Here is a 19,810-nt window from a genome sequence, read left to right as displayed (position 1 = left end):
TCCACAAAAGCTGGAGAGTCAAGATTGCCTGCCTCTGGTTTATATCATGCTCCAGAACAGTGGAGCTTCCCTGAAAGGTGCTTGCCCCACTTATGGCCAATCTAGAGCTGAACAGGACAGCGACAAATGAAGTACTCGGAGGTGTTCTAGAGCATATGCAGAGAGCCATTAAGGCCCAACAAGCCAGCACTCTGCATGCAAATGTGCACTTCAGGACACATCCCAAAATCTTCTGCAACTTCCAGCTTCAGTATCAAAACGCTAGGCTTGCACAGCAGATGGTGAAAATTGCTTGCCAAAGCTGAATGCTTGAAAATCAAACCCCATACAACATTAAGTTCATTATTCAAGCTGATGGGCTTGATTTTAACAAAACAAACACCAGGACCAGGACCAGGAAGAAGAGGGCTTTAACTGATTCTACTGACTTACTTCCACATAAGCAGCTGAAGACTGCTATGTTCTAGCCATACTTTCTTGGAAGTTGGTTCTATTGAAGTCAAATGGACTTACATTTTTAGGATTTAGCCTGAAAATACCATCTTGTACAGCTTGATCCTATACATGTTTATTCAGAAGTTATGTTCCACAAATTCCAATAGTGCTTACTATTGAGTAAATATGCTTAGGATCATGCTGTCAGTCTTCAGCATTCTATTTACTATGGTGCCACTTTGACTTAACTAAGGTTTAAGAAATCCAATTTAACAAAATGAGATAGCACAAGGAATGTTGTAAAGAAAACATAGTGAAAAATTAAATTGTATTAAAAATCCATTTATTTTGTGTTCTGTACATATGATGAAATGGGTCTTACACAAGACCTTTGAAAAACAAAAAAGCAAGTAAAAACCATAAATACATATATATATATATATATATATCCTTACAAAATGTCAGATTTACAAAATATACATACTGCACTTTCAATGTTTTGCTCACACTTTAAAAAAATCATCAGGATCTCTGAACTGGAGAGATAAAACATACTGCAGAATTACTAGTGGGGTGTTTCTCTTGCTGCTTCATCCCCAAACAGTACAGTCTGCATGCCCCTTTCATGGCTTTCCTCTCCATTATCAATGCTTCTCTCTGAAGAGTCTCCCCCCACCATTTGATCTCCATTCACTAAAAAAAAAAAAAAGGAAATGATTACAGTCTTGGGAGGGAAGGGGGAACAGGAGAAGGGCTAATTAAAACCCACAGTTCTCCAATTTGCTTTTTAAGGCAAATATAAAATCAAAACTTAAAAAAAAAATCAAAAGTAAAGAACATACAATTTCAACATGATGCATGAGACTGAGAGAAACTGAATCTATAAACATTTCAGAAACGAATATGAAATGCTTCTGAAGTGAAACTTAATTTCTTTTAATCAGCAGCCCTCTTTGAGGAAAGTTTCATATATGATGATGTGGAATTTAAAATATATTTGCACTTCTATTTTGGAAGTATAAGACTTTAGATTTAATAAGGTGGCTTTAAAAAAAAGATTCAGAACACCTATTTGTATACAGTTTAGGGCTGCAGAGGACAAAGGAAACATATAACTATAGTCTACCACCCTGAACCCAAACACTTTGGGCATAACCCAGAAAAGTTAAGTTGCAGAAGTTGTGATTATGTCTCTTCAAAGGGACTTTAGTCATAACGAATGTCAGTTTGATTTCAATGCAGCCTGATCCCATGGGTTTTCACCCAGAAGTACCATTAATCTCAATAGCTCTTATTTCCAAGTAAGTATGCACAAGGACATAGCCTTCCTTGGGATGACTTTTTGCTGGATTGTACCCATTACATGACACAGAAATGTTTCCAAAATCTTGTTTCCAAAATTCCTTCCACACAATGGTCACAATCCAGCACAGAATTAGGTGCACTGAAACCCCATTAATTTCAATGGAGTATAGGATTGTCAGCAACGTGTTTAGGACTGGGCTGATATTTAGCATATTTCTTGCCAGAGCAGGATCCACTGAAATCAATGAGACATGATGACTAACTTAAATCCCATTAATTTCAATGGGACAGTTCTTACTAACTCAGCCCAGTGTCTAGTTATTCTTTCCCCCTTTTTGAGCATAAAAGATGATATATGATTAACAGGGGAAACGACAGCCTTGTGAAAAGAAAAAGAAGATATCTTATATGTGCCTATTTTACATACTTCAAAGCTGACTGTTTTGTCAGGTGTTCTGAATTAAAAGTACGTGGTTAAAAAAAAGGCGGGGGAGGGTGAGAAGAGTCTCAGATTTCCTTCAGTCAGACAGGAGGCCTTCCTGAAACTTCCTTTCCCTGTGCTCACAAAAGGAATGTGGAGCTGCATGAGCTAGCCACATCCACAGCCGAACCTCAACAAATTCTTTGTTAGGTTGCCCATAAAAACGGATCCCATGCTTATGCCTTGCTGCAGAGAAACACTTTTGTTTCTCCTTTGTTTCCTCGAACAAAAGGCAAGAGAGTAAAAAGCCCTCTACCTAAAACCAACATGTCACTTCTTTTTCAGAGAACTCCCCAGAAACTCCTCTTACCTCCTTCCCTCCCTTCCTCGCCCCTCCCCAAAACCCCAGCAAGGGACATGTTTGCCAAAGCAGGACTGAGCTGGAAAGAAACTTCTCCACTGAAAGGGAGGAAACTTTTCCTCTAGAAGGAGGCTGTTTACTCAGAAGTTGTCCTACTGAGGTCAATGTGACTTTCTCCCAGTTAAGCGTGCCCAGGACTGCAGCCCTAGACTGATAACATATAGGAGGGGCCCCCAATAACATTTTAATTGGCAGCATCTTCTACAAAATAAAACAGAACAGATTCAGTGCCTGCCTGGATAGGATTACAAAGGCAGTGAATGCAGTCTCAAGGGATGGCCTATCAGGGCTATCAGTGAAAGACACAAGAGTGACCACTTTCTGCAAGATGCCCGGCCTTTCTTTCTCACCCCCACCCATCCCATGGCACATCAGTTCCTGCATCTCTTTGACCAGACACTGCAGTACTTATGTTTCAAATTTAAATTTTTTTTTTAAAGAAAGCAAAAGAAAGCAAAAAGGATTCTCACAGAGCAAGAAATGTACTGTCCCCAAGAGCAGTCTTAAGAAGGACACTTGTTTTGGGCTCTTCAACTTGGCAGTCGGGAAAGCCAAGTCAGAATGTTCTTTGCATGTCAACTGTACCTGTTGGTAGAAAGAAAAAGGCAGAGTTTGGAGGAACCCCCCCCCGCCTCACTCCACTTCCTTCTAATAATGTCTTCTCTACCAGAAGCAAGGGCAGCCTTGGGAAACCCTCATACAGCGGTCTCCCCTTTGCTCCCTGTGCTGAGCCTATGGTAAAAGCGCCGCCAGGACTGGAGGGTTTTGCCCGTCCAAATCCAGAAGCCCGTGGTGATGCCCACAATCATGGTCATGAGGTACTTGATGACAAAGACAGTGAAGTCAGGGCTCATGGGGGCAAAGTTGGTGGGGCAAGTGATGGCATAGCTCTTGCAGGTCTGCAACAGCCAGGTTTTCTCCCAAGAGTCCCGGAAGGCCTGCTCGTAGAAATAGCAGGCTAGCACGATGGTGGCCGGCACAGTGTACAGGACGCTAAAGATCCCGATCCTCACCATGAGCTTCTCCAGCTTCTCCGTCTTGGTGCCATCGTGCTTCATGATGGTCCGGATGCGGAAGAGGGAGACAAAGCCGGCCAGCAGGAAGGAGGTGCCGATGAAGAGGTAGACGAAGAGCGGGGCCAGCACGAAGCCGCGCAGGGCGTCCACACTGTAGATGCCCACGTAGCAGACGCCGCTGAGCACGTCCCCATCCACCTGCCCCATCGCTAGGATGGTGATGGTCTTGACGGCAGGCACTGCCCAGGCGGCCAGGTGGAAATACTGAGAGTTGGCCTCAATGGCCTCGTGGCCCCACTTCATGCCGGCCGCCAGGAACCAGGTGAGGGAGAGGATGACCCACCAAATGGAGCTGGCCATGCCAAAGAAGTAGAGGATCATGAAGAGGATGGTGCAGCCTTCCTTCTTGGTCCCCTGCACCACGGTGCGGTAGCCATCCTCGGAAAAACGCTCCACGCACACCACCTTGTCCTCCAGCAAGAAGCCCGCCACGTAGGCGACCGCCACCATGAAGTAGCAGCCCGAGAGGAAGATGATGGGCCTCTCCGGGTAGCTGAAGCGCCTCATGTCCACCAGGTAGGTCAGCACCGTGAAGAGGGTGGAGGCACAGCAAAGCACCGACCAGATGCCCACCAAGAGTCGGGCAAAGCGGACCTCCGTCTCCTTGAAGTACATCAGCCCGTTGGGAAGGCCTGGCTCGCAGGGGGCACCACAGTCCCGCTCGCCCAGAAAGCGGTAGCCCAGGTAAGGGGGCACTTTGAGCTGGCGGGGGCAGGAGAAAGCGTAGCTGGTGGGAGGCAGAGGGTGGGAGGGGGGATCAGGCAGGTAAGGGGTGGGGTAGGCGGTCGCTCCCCCGGGGCCCCCTGTGCCGCCACCTCCTCCACCCCCGCCGGAGGTGTCCGAGGTGTTCTGGCCCACGCAGATCTCGCCTGCGCCGTGCACGGGGAAGTTCTCGCAGCGGAGGCGCTCGGGCCACTGGAAGCCAAACTTGTTCATGAGGGCCTCGCAGCCTTGGCGCGCCCGCTCGCAGAGGGACCGGCAGGGCGGGATAGCCTGCTCCAGGACGGTGCAGACGGGCGCGTACATGGAGCACAGGAAGAAGCGCAGCTCCGGCGAGCACTGCACTTTCACCAGCGGGTAGAACTGGTGGACCTCCAGCCCGGCATCCTCCTGGTTGGTGTGCCCCAGCAGGTTGGGCAGGATGGTCTGGTTGTAGGCGATGTCCGTGCAGAGCGGGATGGAAATGGGCTGACAGAAGCCGTGGTCCGGCACCGAGATCCCTTTCTCGCCGTGGTAGGGCTGCGCCCCGGAGCCCAAGGGGGTCCCCCAAAGGGTGCTCAGGAAGACCACCAGGCCCCAAGAAGCGGTGGATTTCGTCGCTGCTGCTGCTGCCGCCGCCGCTCCCCGACCCATGATCCGACACAGCAGGCAGCCAGAAAAACAAAACAGTCACACACGACGGGCGACAGCAAGGAAGGGAAGGCGGGCGGGCGGGCGGGACGGAGGGAGGTCTTCACAGCCGAGAGGCGCTTTGCTCCAAAGGCATCGGGCCCCCAAGGGCGAGCAGGGAAAGGGGTCACACGGCAGCGGCGGCGGCGCTGGCTCTGCTCTCCCAGCCGCCTGCTCTTGGGTGGGGGAGGTGAAAGGGGGCGGATCGCTTGCTAAACCGGCTCTCTCGTTGATCGCTGGCCAAGGGCTGGATAATAATCCTTCTCCAGAGCGGCAAGCCCCAAATCAGCCCCACTCCTTCCCAGAACAAGCCTCTTCACCTCGCGCACACTTACAGCGCTCTGTCCCAAGAGTACCTGCTGGAAAATCGCGCGGGGAGTCTCTCTTTTCTTTCCGCCGCGAAATCAGTCCGGAGAGGGGAAACAGAGAGGCATGTTTCTATAGATATCTTCATTCAAAGTTTCCTTGGTGGGGGCCGGAGAATCAGAAATCCAGCGAAGTCGTGTACAAAGTCCCTCCGTGGCAACTTAACTGGCTCAGATTCCCGCCTGGCTGCTCAGCCCCTTAAAACCTGGGATTTAGGTTAGAGTTAAACGGATTATTATTACTTCTCCCGCTTGATCCTTGTATTTTACTCGAGGGGCTTTAAATAATTTTTAAAAATCCAATTACGGCGTGATGCTCCTTCGCCCGCGCTGACGCTAGTAGTTCTTCACACTCCGAGACCCGGTTTAAAAGGCAGCCAAAATATCCCGCTGGCGCCCCTGCTTGACTTGGCAGTTATAACCCGTCTCTCCCATGGCTACAGAACAAACCCGGAGCAGCCGATGGAACACGCATTACAAAAACACACACTCACGAAAAGAAAGGGCACCTATATGTCTGAGTATTCCACCGGGCCTCCACCCCTTCGCCCCTTCCCCATTCACAAACCAAATAGTGGGCGGGCCACAGAATCCCAGCTCCTGCCAATTGTACGGTCTGTTGTCGCCACAGCGCTAGTTAGGATTGGCTAGAGAGATAAAAGCCTCCAAGGGGCGGGGAGGAATATAGGCGGGTCCTGCAATGATGGGATTCCTCGCTAAAAAGTTGAAAGAAACTTTCTCTCAGACTGTTAAATGGAGACGTGGAGGGGGGTGGGGAGAGAGAGCGAGAGGACAAGGTTACATCGGATCAGATTAAGATTTAGTCACATTCGAGAATAATACAGTATTTCTCCGCAGGTATTTTCCTCAAACAGCGGTGTGACCTCGGGCTGCAAACTCCTCTTGGAATAGTAAGCCTTGAGATTGTGGGCTATTCTGCCGTCGAGGTTGTCTAAAATAGTATCTGGATTCTAATAATAGTATTTAAGTCCTTCCAGTGAAGTAAATTAGACTTGCCTCTAAGTAAATGTATTTAAGATTGGGGTATTACAAACAGTTGCATGCACTTTGCAGTGGTTTTTTTTTAAGGGATGAGTGTCAAAAATTAATAGAATAAGTGTCCTGCAGAGTCAATAGATTGAGGCTTTAAGTTGTTTTCAACACATTGGGTTTGATTTCTGCCATAATTGTCTGGGTTTGTGTTTTTTTTAATTTTGAAAAGTACATAGTTTCATTGCCTGCCAGCCTTGCTTGAGGCACTCTGATTTGTGGAGTGTGAAAGTAAACAAAATAAGTTTATGAGTGATGTGAATGTATTTAAGGAACTGTCTTATCTGATTAGATCCCCACCACCACCACACCTAGAAAAGTGGCTTCTCATAAAGGCAAGGATATAATTTCTAAGTAATTATATTTAAAATAGTGGACTGACAGCCAAATTAAAACATGCAACAAATTAAAATAGATACCAGCTTAACTCCAGCCATTAAAAACAGACTCAGCAATTACAATAGGAAGGGATTCTGGGAAAGTGTTAGTCTTGGGTTGTGCTAAGCCTCAGGAGAAGGCTGTTATGTGGCCCAGGATGTTTTAACACAAGTATTACGACTAGTGTGGTTATACTCTGGATGTTTCTTACATACACTTCTGATATATTCCCTGGTATGTTTTCAACCTAATTACTTGTTTGTTTATTCCAAGAAATTTAGAATAGCATTTTTAACCTCACAACAACCCTGCAAAGTAGGTTAGGTTGAGAAGTAGTGACTTGCCTATGGGCACCTCATGGAGAGGAGAGCTGGTCTTGTGGTAGCAAGCATGACTTGTCCCCTTAGCTAAGCAGGGTCTGCCCTGGTTGCATATGCATGGGAGACTTGATTTGTGAGCACTGGAAGATATTCCCCTCAGGGGATGGAGCCACTCTGAGAAGAGCAGAAGGTTCCAAGTTCCCTCCCTGGCAGCATCTCCAAGATAGGGCTGAGAGAGATTCCTGCCTGCAACCTTGGAGAAGCTGCTGCCAGTCTGTGAAGACAATACTGAGCTAGATAGACCAATGGTCTGACTCAGTATATGGCAGCTGCCTATGTTCCTATGTTTCCTATGTTCCACCCAGCAAACTTCATATCACATTCAGACTCAACACTCTAGATATAAGAACACAAGAAAAGCACTGCTGGATCAGTCCAGCATCTTCTTGTTTCCCACAGTGGCCAATCAGATGTCTCTGGGAAGATTACAGCTGAAAACATGCCCCCCTCCCACATTTGCTTTCTGGCAACTGGTAGAGGCATCCTGCCTCTGAACCTGGAGTGGTTAGCATTTGGTTATCAAGACTAGTAGCCATTAATAGATTTCTACTCCATGAATTTGTCTAACTCCCTTCTGAAGCCATCCACGGTGGTGGCCATCACCACATCTTCTGGCAACAAACTGCATATATTAATTATGCACTATGTGAAGAAATACTTCTTATTATATATATCCTGAATCTCCTGCCAGTCAGTTGCATGAGATGGTCCCAGGTTCTAGTCTTGTGACTGACTCTCTCTGTTCACTTTCTCCATTCCATTCCTTGCACAGTTTTATAAGCTTAAGTCACAGGCCTCCCTTAGTTGCTTTTCTTCTAAATTAAAACACCCCAAACGCTGTAGCTTTTTCTAGTAGGCAAGGTGCTGCAGCCTCCTAATCATTTTGCTTATCTTTTTCTGCATCTTTTCCAGTTCTATATCGTTAGATGTGGCAACCAGAACTGGACAGTATATTTCAATATTTTTTTTTGTCCCAATGTATATCACTTTGCACTTATTTACATTGAATTGCAATTGCCATTTTGTTGCCCATTTACCCAGTTTGGAGAGATCCTTTTGGAGCTCTTCATAATCTGTTTTGCTTTTCACCAGCCTGAATAGTTTATAATCATATGGAAACTTGACCATCTCACTGCTTATCCTAAGTCCAGATAAGTTAAAAGTACTGGTGACAAAACAGATCCTATGGTAGCTGCTGCTCCAGAGATTTTCATTAGAATTCACAAGGCTTTGAAACATCTTATTGAAATATCCTATGTTGCACTAGCTGAGAAGATAACATTCAGTATTTAAAAAAACAAACAAACAGGGGCAGGCAGAATTCATGCATTTGGAAACACCTAAATGGTAACAGATAATTATACAATTTTTTGTAGTCTTACATCCATAGAATCATTTTATTTATTTATTTATTTATTTATTTATTTAACATATTTATACCTCATTCTTCCAGTACATTACTGCTTGGGGCGGCTCATAACATCAATGTAAAGTAAAAGATTAATAAAATAAAAAAGAGAAAAGTAAAAAGTTTAAGTTAAGTTAAAAAAAGAGCCAGCGTGGTGTTGTGGTTAGAGTGCTGGACTCTAATCCCCATTCAGCCAAATACTTGCTGGGTGACTCTGGGCCAGTCACTTCTCTCTCAGCCTAACCTACTTCACAGGGTTGTTGTGAAAGAGAAACTCAAGTATTCACAGGGTTGTTGTGAAAGAGAAACTCAAGTACACTGCTCTGGGCTCCTTGGAGGAAGAGCGGGATATAAAATGTAAATTTTAAAAAAAGTAAAAAGACCAGGCTAAAACCACGTTTAAAATTACAAATTTTAAAAGTTCCATATTAAAAGTTAATAAAAAGCTAAAAACTGAGAACTAAAAAACCTACCAGATATAAGCAGCCGATAAAACATTTTAAAGCCTCTTAAAAGATGTGTTTTAAATTATTTTTTTACAAAACACTGAGGAAGGGAGCATGGCAAATATACAATAACATATATATTATGACATTGCAAATAGGTAGTGCCATTTCACTATATATAAAAATGTGGCAGGATTTGACTTGACTTATTATTGTCCTTTATTTGTAAACTCATAGGAGCATAGGAAGCTGCCATATACTGAGTCAGACCATTGGTCCATCTAGCTCAGTATTGTCTACACAGACTGGCAGCGGCTTCTCCAAGGTTGCAGACAGAAGTCCCTCTCAGCCCTATCGTGGAGATGCCAGGGAGCGAACTTGGAACCTCCTGCTCTTCCCTATCTCCTGAGGGAGATCTTCCAGTGCTCACACATCAAGTCTCCCATTCATATGCAACCAGGGTGGACCCCGCTTAGCTAAGGGGACAAGTTTACCACAAGACCAGTTTGCTGCCGCAAGACCAGCTCTCCTCTCGTTCACTCAGAGACTGGACGTTTTTCTGTGGTTTAGCAGGGTTAGTTTCCTTTAAGAAATTGTATGTTTTCATGTAGCCTTGTAGTCCTTAATTATGTCAAGTTATTTACTTGCCACCACTGACAACTCAATGGTGAGATCTGGTGCCCCTTTTTGATGGAAAAAGTTAGGAAGCATTCCAGATTAAGTTAGTTATGACTAAGCACCATTTAAATAAATGAGACAAATTGGTCATGACTGTCTTAAGCCCCATTCATTTCAGTGACTCATTTAGCCTGGGTGCTGCCCATTGTATTGCTTAGCTAATTCCATGGAAGTGTCAAGCGTGGGCTCAAGCTTTGCTGAGTTTAACCAAGAACCATTTGTCATTATGCCAATGTCTGCATTGATTTCTTATCTTTATCACAGGTTTGCCTTTCTCTTAAAATATTTAAATGTTTTATTAACGCTGCAAAAGTTGTTTTGGGGAAATATAGTTCCCTTTAAAAGTCCCAGAGATCCCTTTGTTTTTTTAGGGACTTGAGCAGTTTCCCCTTTGGTATGTCTTTAATAATAAGTAATAATAGATGCTTAAGATTTCAGATAGTTTGATAAGTAAGAGAAAAATGGACATTTTGATCAGAACATCCCTCTGACTTTATTTCATATATGATCCCCCTCCCCCCACCTAATAACATTTTGTGAACACATACAGTGAACATAGAAGACAATGAGATAAATACAAATTCTTTGGGAAAAGAAGAAAATACAATATATGACCCTGTGCATGTTTCCACCATGGAAGTTAATTTCACAGTGTTTGATGGGGCTTACTTCTAAGTAACTTATGTGCATAGGACTTCAACCTTGCAGCAGGATCTGAAGCACGTTTACTCAAAAGTAAGTGGGATTCAAGTGAAGACTGCTTTCTTATAGTGCAATCCTAGGCATAGGAAGCTGCCTTATACTCAGTCAGACAATTGGTCCATGTAGCTCAGTATTGGCCACACAGACTGGCAGTGGCTTCCCCAAGGTTGTGGGCAGGAATCTCTCTCAGCTCTATCTTGGAGATGCTGCCAGGGAGGGAACTTGGAACCTTCTGCATGCAGGCATGCAGATGCTCTTCTCAGAGCGACCCCATCCCCTGAGGGGAATATCTTACAGTGTGCACTGTGACTGCTCACACATACAAAGGGTATCCACACAACCTACTGGGTGGGTGCGGGGGAAGGCAGGGTTTCAGCTACTTCCCCCCCAGATGATAAAACCAAGGTTGCCTGGAGCGTGGTGCATGCTCCCAGATGATCCACGCTGTGCTCCGGCCATCCTGCAGTGCACCGCCCGACAGGCATGGTACATGGGGGGGAATCCCCCAGGAGACGGCCACTCCAGGTGCCCGTCTGTCTGCAAGCAGTTCGAGCACACCCACCATCCTGGTGCGCTCACGAACCCAGAGTTAAGGTGCACTAAAGTCTGGGCTATCAAGTGGGGTTAGGTGGGCAGGCAGCACCAGTTTCCGTGTGGATATCGACACTGCACAGGAGCAGCTTAATCCAGGTTGGGTTGCTCTAGCCTGGGTTAGCCTTGCTGTCCCCATTCAGAAGCAAACCAGGGCAGACCCTGCTCAGCAAAGGGGACCATTCGTGCTTGCTGCCACAAGTCCAGCTCTCCTCCCAACTCTGTTCCATGAGGCGAGTCTCACGAGCAGCAGGAACCAAACTAAGGGAGCCCAGCCCCGTTCCTGCTGCTCATGTGCAGCAACAGGAGCCACGTGGCTCCCGGCGGCGGCAAGCCTGCTGACGAAACCTGCCGCTTAACCCAGGTTTCAGGCATGAGAGCATCCAAACACCGGCTTAAGAGGTCGTGTGTTGTGTGCCGCAGCAACACACGAGCAGCTGCCAACTGGGAGACGACAACAAGCCTCCCCGTGTCGGGGGGCTTCCCACAAGGCACTGGGAACTCGCGTGGTCCTGTATGGAACTTCTGGGGTCTAGGAGGCCCCTGATTCCCACCGCTCCAAACGGCTCCGTGACGGAGCTGGTAACTGTCTGGGCGGCCAATCTGGCTGCCTAGTGAGAGCATGTCAAACCTTCCCTCCTCACAGACCCGGTTTTGGCTCTGCATGTAGATCGTGTGTAGAGTCTTCAGGTCTATTCAGAAGTGAGTCCTTCTGAGTTTGTTTGGTGCATGCTCCGAAGTGAATGAGCATAGGACTGAAGCCTTAGGCTGCAATCCTATGCACACTTACCAGGCAGTAAACACTTTGAGTACAGTGGGACTTGCTTCTGAATGTGCCAAAGTTCGCTCGGGGGGGGGGGAAACAGTGCATTTCCTTAGTGTTGCAGGCACTTCACACACATTTTCTCAGTAATCGTCACAACAATCTCACAAGGCAGGTCAGTATTATTGCCCCTGTATTTGTGTGAGTGGGAGGGAGAGAGGTTGAGAGAATAAGGCTGCTTAGCATTTATATTGCCCTTGTAGGCGTGTACAAAGTGTCTCACATCCACCATCTCAGTCATGCTTACAACAGCCCTATAAGGCAGTGTTCTTCATTGCCTGACGGGGCAGATGCCATCCACCACACCTTCTGCCGTGCCTTCTCTTGAGTGGCAGCAGCCAGCAGGAGCAGCAGTGGCAGCGGGGAAGACAGGAAGGTGCTGGGAAGCACCTTCACATCCCCTCCCTCCTTGCCAGTGGGTTGAGTGGCTGGAGGTCCCACTGGGCCAAGCACAGGCCTGTGGTAGATGGTGGGGGGGGGCAAAGGTGCATTGCACACTAGCAGCCCCTGCAACTAAATTAATGACAATCGCTGCTATAAGGTAATGCCGTATTCTCCCCATATTTCAGATGGAAAACTAGAGAGAGTCTCTCTCACCCAGGGCCATCTAGTGAGTACATGACTGAGGTGAAACTTGAACCAGAGACTTTCCAGGGAAATGGTGGGCCTAGTTTGATGTTTAGGGACCTGAGATAGCTTATTCATTTCAGAGCTCAGGAACTGGAGCCTTTAAGTAAGGCTCTGCAACTATTATTGATTGATTTGATTTGATTTGATTTCTATACCGCCCTTCCAAAAATGGCTCAGGGTGGTTTACATAGAGAAATAATACATAAATAAGATGGCTCCCTGTCCCCAAAGGGCTCACAATCTAAAAAGAAACATAAGATAGACACCAGCAATAGTCACTGGAGGGGTGCTGTGCTGGGGGTGGATCGGGCCAGTTAATCTCCCCCTGCTAAATAAAGAGAATCACCACATTAAAAGGTGCCTCTTTGCCAAGTTAGCAGGGGTTATCTCTGAACTTAACCAAGGGAATTGGGGTAGTCATAGGCCTTGACAGATAGGGCAAGATATAAACACCCACCAGAAGCAACTGGAGGTAATGAGATTCTTTACTGGAGTGTAGACACAAAATTATATTATATTTAGTAATTTCGATTTCCCAGGACAACGTACAAAATATTAGTTTGTTGTCCTGTGGAAAGAGTTTGAAATCCCGCCCACAAGAAAACAAATCATAAAGTAAAAACATATTGTAATGTAAGTCATTTACAGCACACTGTGGAAAAACTTAAGTTCCCTACCATTTTTATCTTACAATTTTTTAAAAAAATCTTTTGTTTTTTCTTTAATCGCAGACCTGTAACATTGCAATAATAATATCTGTCTCTCAAGGTGTTTCTAAGTATGATATTAGAAAATACTGTTGCTCACCCTGAATCTTGGGCATCTTCTCCCACGACTGGATCCATCAGCAGTAGTTTTTACATTGTAGTTTTCTCAATACAGAACTCCTGATTACTCCAGTGCTCCAACAGAAGTCAGCCCGAGCCGTGAAGGTTTGCTTTCCCTCATGGACAGTGGTTTATTTCCTTTCCTCTGACTAATCAGAGAATGGTAACAGCTACAGACCACATGTTGAATGGACTGAGTTAGTGTTATCTAGCAAAAGAACATTTCTCCCTGCAAGGCACATATCCCCCCCCCGCCCCCCACTGGTGCTTGAAAATGGAGAAAGTTCGCATACTTCAGACTCCAGTTGGCCACTTTGTTAGGTGTTAATCAGAAAGGAATGGGCTGATGACTCTGAGTTTTCACCTTCTATCTGTCTTTGCAGTTTGTGGCACAATTTTTAGCTATCTTGGGTTTTACTTTCCTTGTTCTTCAGGTAAATCTACAGGTAACACTTTACTTTCCCCGTTTGCCATAATCCATTTGTTTATAATCCATTTGTAATCCATTTGTTTGTTTTCCTGGCTGTCCATGGTATCCTCCAAAGTCTTCTCCAGCACCAAAGTTCTAAAGCATCGATGCTTTTTCTATCTTGCTTCTTCAAAGTCCAGCTTTCGCATCCATAGAGTGTCATGGGAAAAACCATTGTCCAAACGATTCTAATCTTTGTAGGTGTAGATGGCATCTAAATATCCTTTCCAAGGTCTTCATTGCAACCCTACCAAGTGCTAGTCTATGGCATATTTCTTGACTGCTGGATCCTTTACTGTAAATGGTTGATCCTAAAAGGCAGAAGATATCCACCACTTCAGTGTCTTCATTGTCAGTTCTGAGACTGGTTGCTGTACCTGTTGTCATTAGTTTAGTCTTCTTTACATTTAGTCATAGTCCCATTTTTTCACTGTGCTCCTTGACTTTCATTACGAGAGCTTGCAGATCATCTGCATTCTCAGCTATCAGAGTGGTGTCATCAGCATAGCGCAGTTATTGATGTTTCTTCCTCCAACTTTAAAACCACGCTCATCTTCTTCCAATCCAGCTTCTCTCAATATATTTTCAGCTTATAAGTTGAATAAATATGGAAAAAGTATAGAGCCTTGTCTTACTCCTTTGCCGATCTAGAACCAGTCCGTTTCAGCATGTTCCGTCTGGACTGTGGCTTCCTGTCCTGTGTATAGGTTTCTCATGAGAACAAAGAGATGTTCTGGGATGCCAATTTTCCTAAGGATATTCCACAACTTGACATGGTCAACACAATCAAAGGCTTTTCTGTAGTCAATAAAGCACATATTGACTTCTTTTTGGTATTCTTTGGCTATTTCAATTATCTATCGTGTATTGGCGATGATGTCTCTTGTTCCTCAGCCTTTTCTGAAGCCAGCTTGAACATCCATCATTTCCCTTTCTATGTAGGGCTCTTATCTGCGTTGGATCATCCTGAGCACTATTTTGCTAGCATGTGAAATTAAGGATATTGTGTGATGGGTTTACACAATCTGTTAAGTCTCCTTTCTTTGGTATGGGTATGTAATACAAATGGGCATTTCACCATCCAGTTACATTACTAAGAAAGCATACATCTTTCAGGCAGCTATACTGTAATGCACACTAGTCTACTTGAATCCAGCAACTTTTTTCTGAGTAAGAATAAATAGGATCAAGCTGTCACTGGCCAGATGAAGGCAAAAAACTGGAATTCTGAGGGCTCCTTCTGCCATACGTTTGTATCGAGGCATGAACACAGCAGGGGTTCCTAACTTTCGGTCCCCAGATGTTGTTGAACTACATTTTTCATCAGCCAGAGGTCATTGGAGCTGGAGGTGATGGGAGCTGTAGTACAACAACTTTTGGGGACCCAAGGTTGGGAACTTCTGGTCCAGTAAAAATACACACCTGTGTATAATATTATCTCTGTCCCTTGCATGTGTGTAGGAATTTTCAAATGTGTGTAGATTTCTTTCAAACTAATTTTGAAAATATTCCACTTTGCCTTTCAAGTGGATACAAAAATAATGTTTGAACTGCCTTAAACATTGTTTTGAGTGTGAATGACCTGCTGGAAGAAATCTTCTGCAGATTGCAAAGCTTAAATATTTTGTACACTTGGAGAAGCTAGCATGGTGTAGGATGATGGTGTAGGAGGACTGAACCAGGAAGTTCTCAGTTCAAATCTTGTAGCTTTCAGCCTCAGTCCTCATTTGCAATACGGGTATAATAAAACTAACCTGCCAGGAGTCAAACTCACTTGATGGCACACTTTACCTTTACCTAATAAAAGAGTTGTAAGAATTACTGAGGAAAGAGTATGTGAAGTGCTTTGAGCACTCTACATACCACAGAATGCTAAGTGTTATTAACAACGGACATTTTGGCCCAGTATACTAAATTACCATATCTACTGTGTGTAAAACCTTCAAAATTCTAGATTCTGTTTTGGTAGTTCTTAAGGCTCTGTGGGCGCCAGGAGTCGAAATCGACTTGAGGGCACACTTTACCTTTAATGTTGTCTGAACCAAATTTCATTTCATAATGGAGGCAAGTCACAACCCCAGTTACTCTTCAAGCCCTCTGGTGATGTGCTTAGATTATCTGTTTCAGGATTTCCAGTCCTCAGTGGCTTTTAAAATAACAAAGACCTTTTATTTCTGAGTTTCCCCTCCATACAAAGCCTTGCAGGCAGTTGCTGCATTCGGTGATTATCGCTGTTTACAGTGGTACTTAAGTCCAATCCCTGCTTCCTCCCCTGAAAATGTGTCTATAATGGGATTACGTTTGCCTACATTTCATCTCCAGTATTTTTACCGCCCACATTTCATGTGCCTTCTGCAGGGTGGCGGCATGAAAGTTCAAAACAAAGATGTCATTCTCTCGGTGTTACCTGGGTCATTTTGGATGTGTCAGTTTATAGCTTGCAAGTCAAGCCCACTTAGAGGCAGAACACATGGCCCCCCAAAACAGGAAAGCAGAGTGTTACTTTGAAAAAGGAGTCAACACTGCCCATTGTTTGCATTCTAACGTTAGGGGGAGCACTGATACTTCATGGGCAGAAAGAGAACAAAGGCCCATTTCTGCATGCGCGCACACACACCCCATCCAAAGACCAGACATGATAAACTGATTGACAAGGAGCATATGGGGAAGACATGGGAGACAAAAGGAAAGCAAAACTGCTCTAAGGGCTGCAGTTCCACCCAGTGAGGGGGCTATACACTGGCTGCATTGTGAATTACTAAAATGACTGTTGGCCTGTGGAGCAAGAGGGTGGAGCGAGAGGCAGGGAGTGCCTCACTGCTTGGAATGTTTAGTTAAGTTGAGGCTGCTACTGCAGGAAAAGACACCACCCAGAATGATCCCAGAGTCGTGAGGAAGAGGGGTGGTGCTTCTAGTAGATGATTTCTGTCTCTGAATTCTAGAAATAAAGCAAGAGGAAGGTTATCTCCGGAGCATCCGCTCCAAGCATGTAGGCAGGGATCTTTATCGACGAGAAGGACCCTCTCCCTGTTAGTGCTAAAGGTTGAAGCAAATGCTTGTCTCCAGGCACATGACTTGCTCCAGCTAGGTCAGTTTATAATGGAGAAGTTTAATGATTAGCTCCAAGTATGTGTGCTTAAAATGCCCAGGGGCAGATTGAAGGTCTTCTCAGAACCTTGCACAGCTGAATACAAGAAGGCCATGGATACTTTTCTCCAGACATTTTCTTCTACTGAAATAGTTAATGTGATAGAGTTTATCAAAACTATAAGAAGGTATGAATCCTCCATAGATCATCCTGTTTCCTAGGCTGCAAGTGGTATAAATACAATCAGTTATCATCCTAACAATAAATGCATAAAAGTGCAAACATCTAGGAAAGAAAGCTCCAGAGACTTCTTGGGCTGCAATTCACTATACTGGGCGGCAGTCCAGGTCTGCTTGTTCCTGGCTCTAATATCTATATCCATATGAGGGAGGGAGGGAAGTCTGAAAGTACCCTGATTTAACACAGTCAATAAGCTCTGACAGGTGTCACAAATATCAAATGTTAAGTTCTGCTCCTGGCTTGATGGTCAGTTAAACGATCAATATCTTAAATAATGACACGTATATCCTCTTCCACTGTTTGAACAGGTCAGGTCAGCTTGCATATAATTTACAGCAGACCTTGACAAAAGTTTAGGAGCCAGACACCTGATAAAAGTATTGGACTTAGTAGGGAGGGAAGTCGGATTGCTGGGGGAGGGTAAATGGTCTTCCCTTTATCCCCTTTACAAGTAACACACTTGGAACAGAAACAAGGCTGCTTGGGACAAATACATATTATATTAAACAAAACTACCTCTGAATATCCTAGTCTAGGCGCCACAGTTAACTAGTTAGGTGCTATGGCTCCCTGGCACCTGAGATTTGTCAAGCCCTGATTTACAGACTGCATCTCATCCATGAAGCTTACAGGGACAGTCTCCTTAGCTTTAGTGGGAAAACGACATCATGAGGCTATTCCCACGATCAGGAGTAATTGGGCTGGGAGGCCTAGCCCGATTTCCCTTGACCGTGGGAACCGCCAGGCTCGCAGGTGAGCCCTGTGGCCTCCAGATGGTTAACCCGCCAAAGTAACCCTCCCCTTAAACCGGGTTTGCGAAGCAAGTGCTAACCCGGTTTAAAAAATTGTGAGTAGCCGCGGTGCAGCTCCGCACTGCAGCTATTCATGAATAGACCCCCGGTGGGAGGCTGAAAGGCAGCCTCCCAGCTCGGGGGTCTCGCCAGTATGCCCTGCGCACTTGTGCAGGGCATACTGGAGCTTCCGGGGGCCACGGGGCCCCCGAACTCCCCAGCCCTTTCCGGCTCCATCATGGAGCTGGCAGTCGTGTGGGCGGCCGATCCAGCCATCCAGGGCTCCCACCCTGCTTAGCCTGCTCTCCCTGCTTACCGCTCCAAACTGGGTCTCACTGATCGTGAGATCTGGCTCCAGGTGTTTTCAGAACCTTTGATGGGCCACTCTCTGTATTAAAAATGTTTTCTGTTAGTGGCTGACATCATGACTAAATTACTTAACAGAGGTTCTGTTGAAATGTAGTCCTTAGAATAACTCCTGAGTAACTTGCTATTGAGTATTGCTATTGAGTAACTTAGCCTGGATGCAAGCCAGTGTGTTTACTGCAGAAAGAGGTGTGTGTGTGTGTGTGTGTGTGTGTGTGTGTCTAAATATCACCCCCATATACATAATCAAATAACACCAACATAAATGTGCATCACTGATATTATATGATTGAATAAACATGCTAATTACTATTGGTATAACAACTGTAACAATCATGATTAAGTAAGAGGAATTAATGACAACAACAGGGTGTTATCAGAGTAGCTAACATGACTTCCATACCTAGGTCTAGCAAGGCAGCTAGAGGCACAAGCTCACAAAGGGAGTAGGGATGTGCACAAACCGGTCTGAAGGCCATTGTAGAGGCCTCCGAACCAGTTTGAACATGACGCAGTTCAAAGGTTCGGCGCCGGGGGGTGGTTGTTGTTTAAGGGTGGGGGGGTGCATTTACCCCTCCCGCAGCTTTCCCCCCACCCGCACTCCTTTTAAAAAACTTCTTGGGGCAGCAGTGTACCTCCCTGCTGCCCCTGCCCCCGTTTTCAGCCAGAAGTACCATGAGCACACGTGCGCAGTACTTCCGGCCACTTCCGGCCCAAAACGGGGGCAGGGAAGGCAAGGAGGTACACTGCTGCCCCAAGAAGTTTTTTAAAAAGGAATGCCGGCTGAGGAAAAACGGTGGGAGAGGTAAGTGCACCCCCCCACCCTTAAACAACCACCACCCTGGTGCCGAACCGTGGAAGCATGGTTCCATGCATACCGCTAAGAGGGAGCTGTTGAACCAGCAAAAGGCGGGTGCCAGCTGAAAGTGTTATATTATAGCCAGCAAGAGCCCTGCCCCTTCCTGAGTGAACACCTTCTTCTAAGAGATATGAGTGGTCTCTCCTCCTGAGTAGGAGTATCAGAAGGGAAGCCCTACGCAGCTGGGTGAGTACTCGATCTTCACAGCTGGCACAACATTGTTCCCACTCTCTTGGAGACTCAGAGGGTGAGGTGGGGAGTTTCTAAGCATGGGGCAGGAGCTGTGCTGGAGGTTCCCACAGCTTCTGTCTTCACGGCAGAGGATACTGAGCATATACCTGTTCCTGAACCAGGCTTTTTAGGGATGGAGGCTAGAGAGCTGAGTCTGACAGAAGTGACAAGGGATGATGTTCTAAACTGTCTGGAAAAACTGAAAGCTAACAAATCACCAGGGCCGGATGGCATCCATCCAAGAGTCCTCAAAGAACTCAAATGTGAAATTGCCAACCTCCTTGCTAAAATATTTAACTTATCCCTGAAATTGGGCTCTGTACCGGAGGACTGGAGAGTAGCAAATGTAACACCGATTTTCAAAAAGGGATCCAGGGGCAATCCGGGAAATTACAGGCTGGTTAGCCTAATCTCCATTCCAGGCAAATTGATGGAAAGCAT

The 19,810-nt window shown here is 45.7% G+C and overlaps 1 protein-coding gene across 2 annotated transcripts; it reads right to left on the bottom strand.

The window, feature by feature from the left end:
• Positions 1-761: 761 nt before the first annotated feature.
• FZD7 (frizzled class receptor 7) lies at positions 762-5,950 on the bottom strand. 2 transcript variants are annotated; one of them, XM_053286220.1, is made up of 3 exons: positions 3,596-5,950; positions 3,053-3,167; positions 762-1,128 (listed from the first exon to the last, which is right to left on the bottom strand). In XM_053286220.1, the coding sequence occupies exons 1-3, from the start codon at positions 5,009-5,011 to the stop codon at positions 1,001-1,003; spliced, it is 1,659 nt and encodes a 552-aa protein (XP_053142195.1). In that variant the 5' UTR covers positions 5,012-5,950; the 3' UTR covers positions 762-1,000. The 2 variants fall into 2 exon arrangements, with proteins under 2 accessions (XP_053142195.1, XP_053142194.1); XM_053286219.1 differs by having other exon boundaries at positions 1,095-1,128; positions 3,053-5,950.
• Between the last annotated feature and the right edge of the window lie 13,860 nt (positions 5,951-19,810).

Source organism: Hemicordylus capensis, chromosome 1 (assembly GCF_027244095.1).
Source record: "Hemicordylus capensis ecotype Gifberg chromosome 1, rHemCap1.1.pri, whole genome shotgun sequence".
Lineage (NCBI taxonomy): Eukaryota > Metazoa > Chordata > Lepidosauria > Squamata > Cordylidae > Hemicordylus > Hemicordylus capensis.
Note: the sequence above shows the minus strand (reverse complement) of the source record. Positions and strands in the feature narration are given on the sequence as shown.

Coding starts and splice junctions, on each gene's coding strand:
- FZD7 (XM_053286219.1), bottom strand. CDS start 5,011: ATGGGTCGGGGAGCGGCGGCGGCAGCAGCAGCAGCGACGAAATCCACC.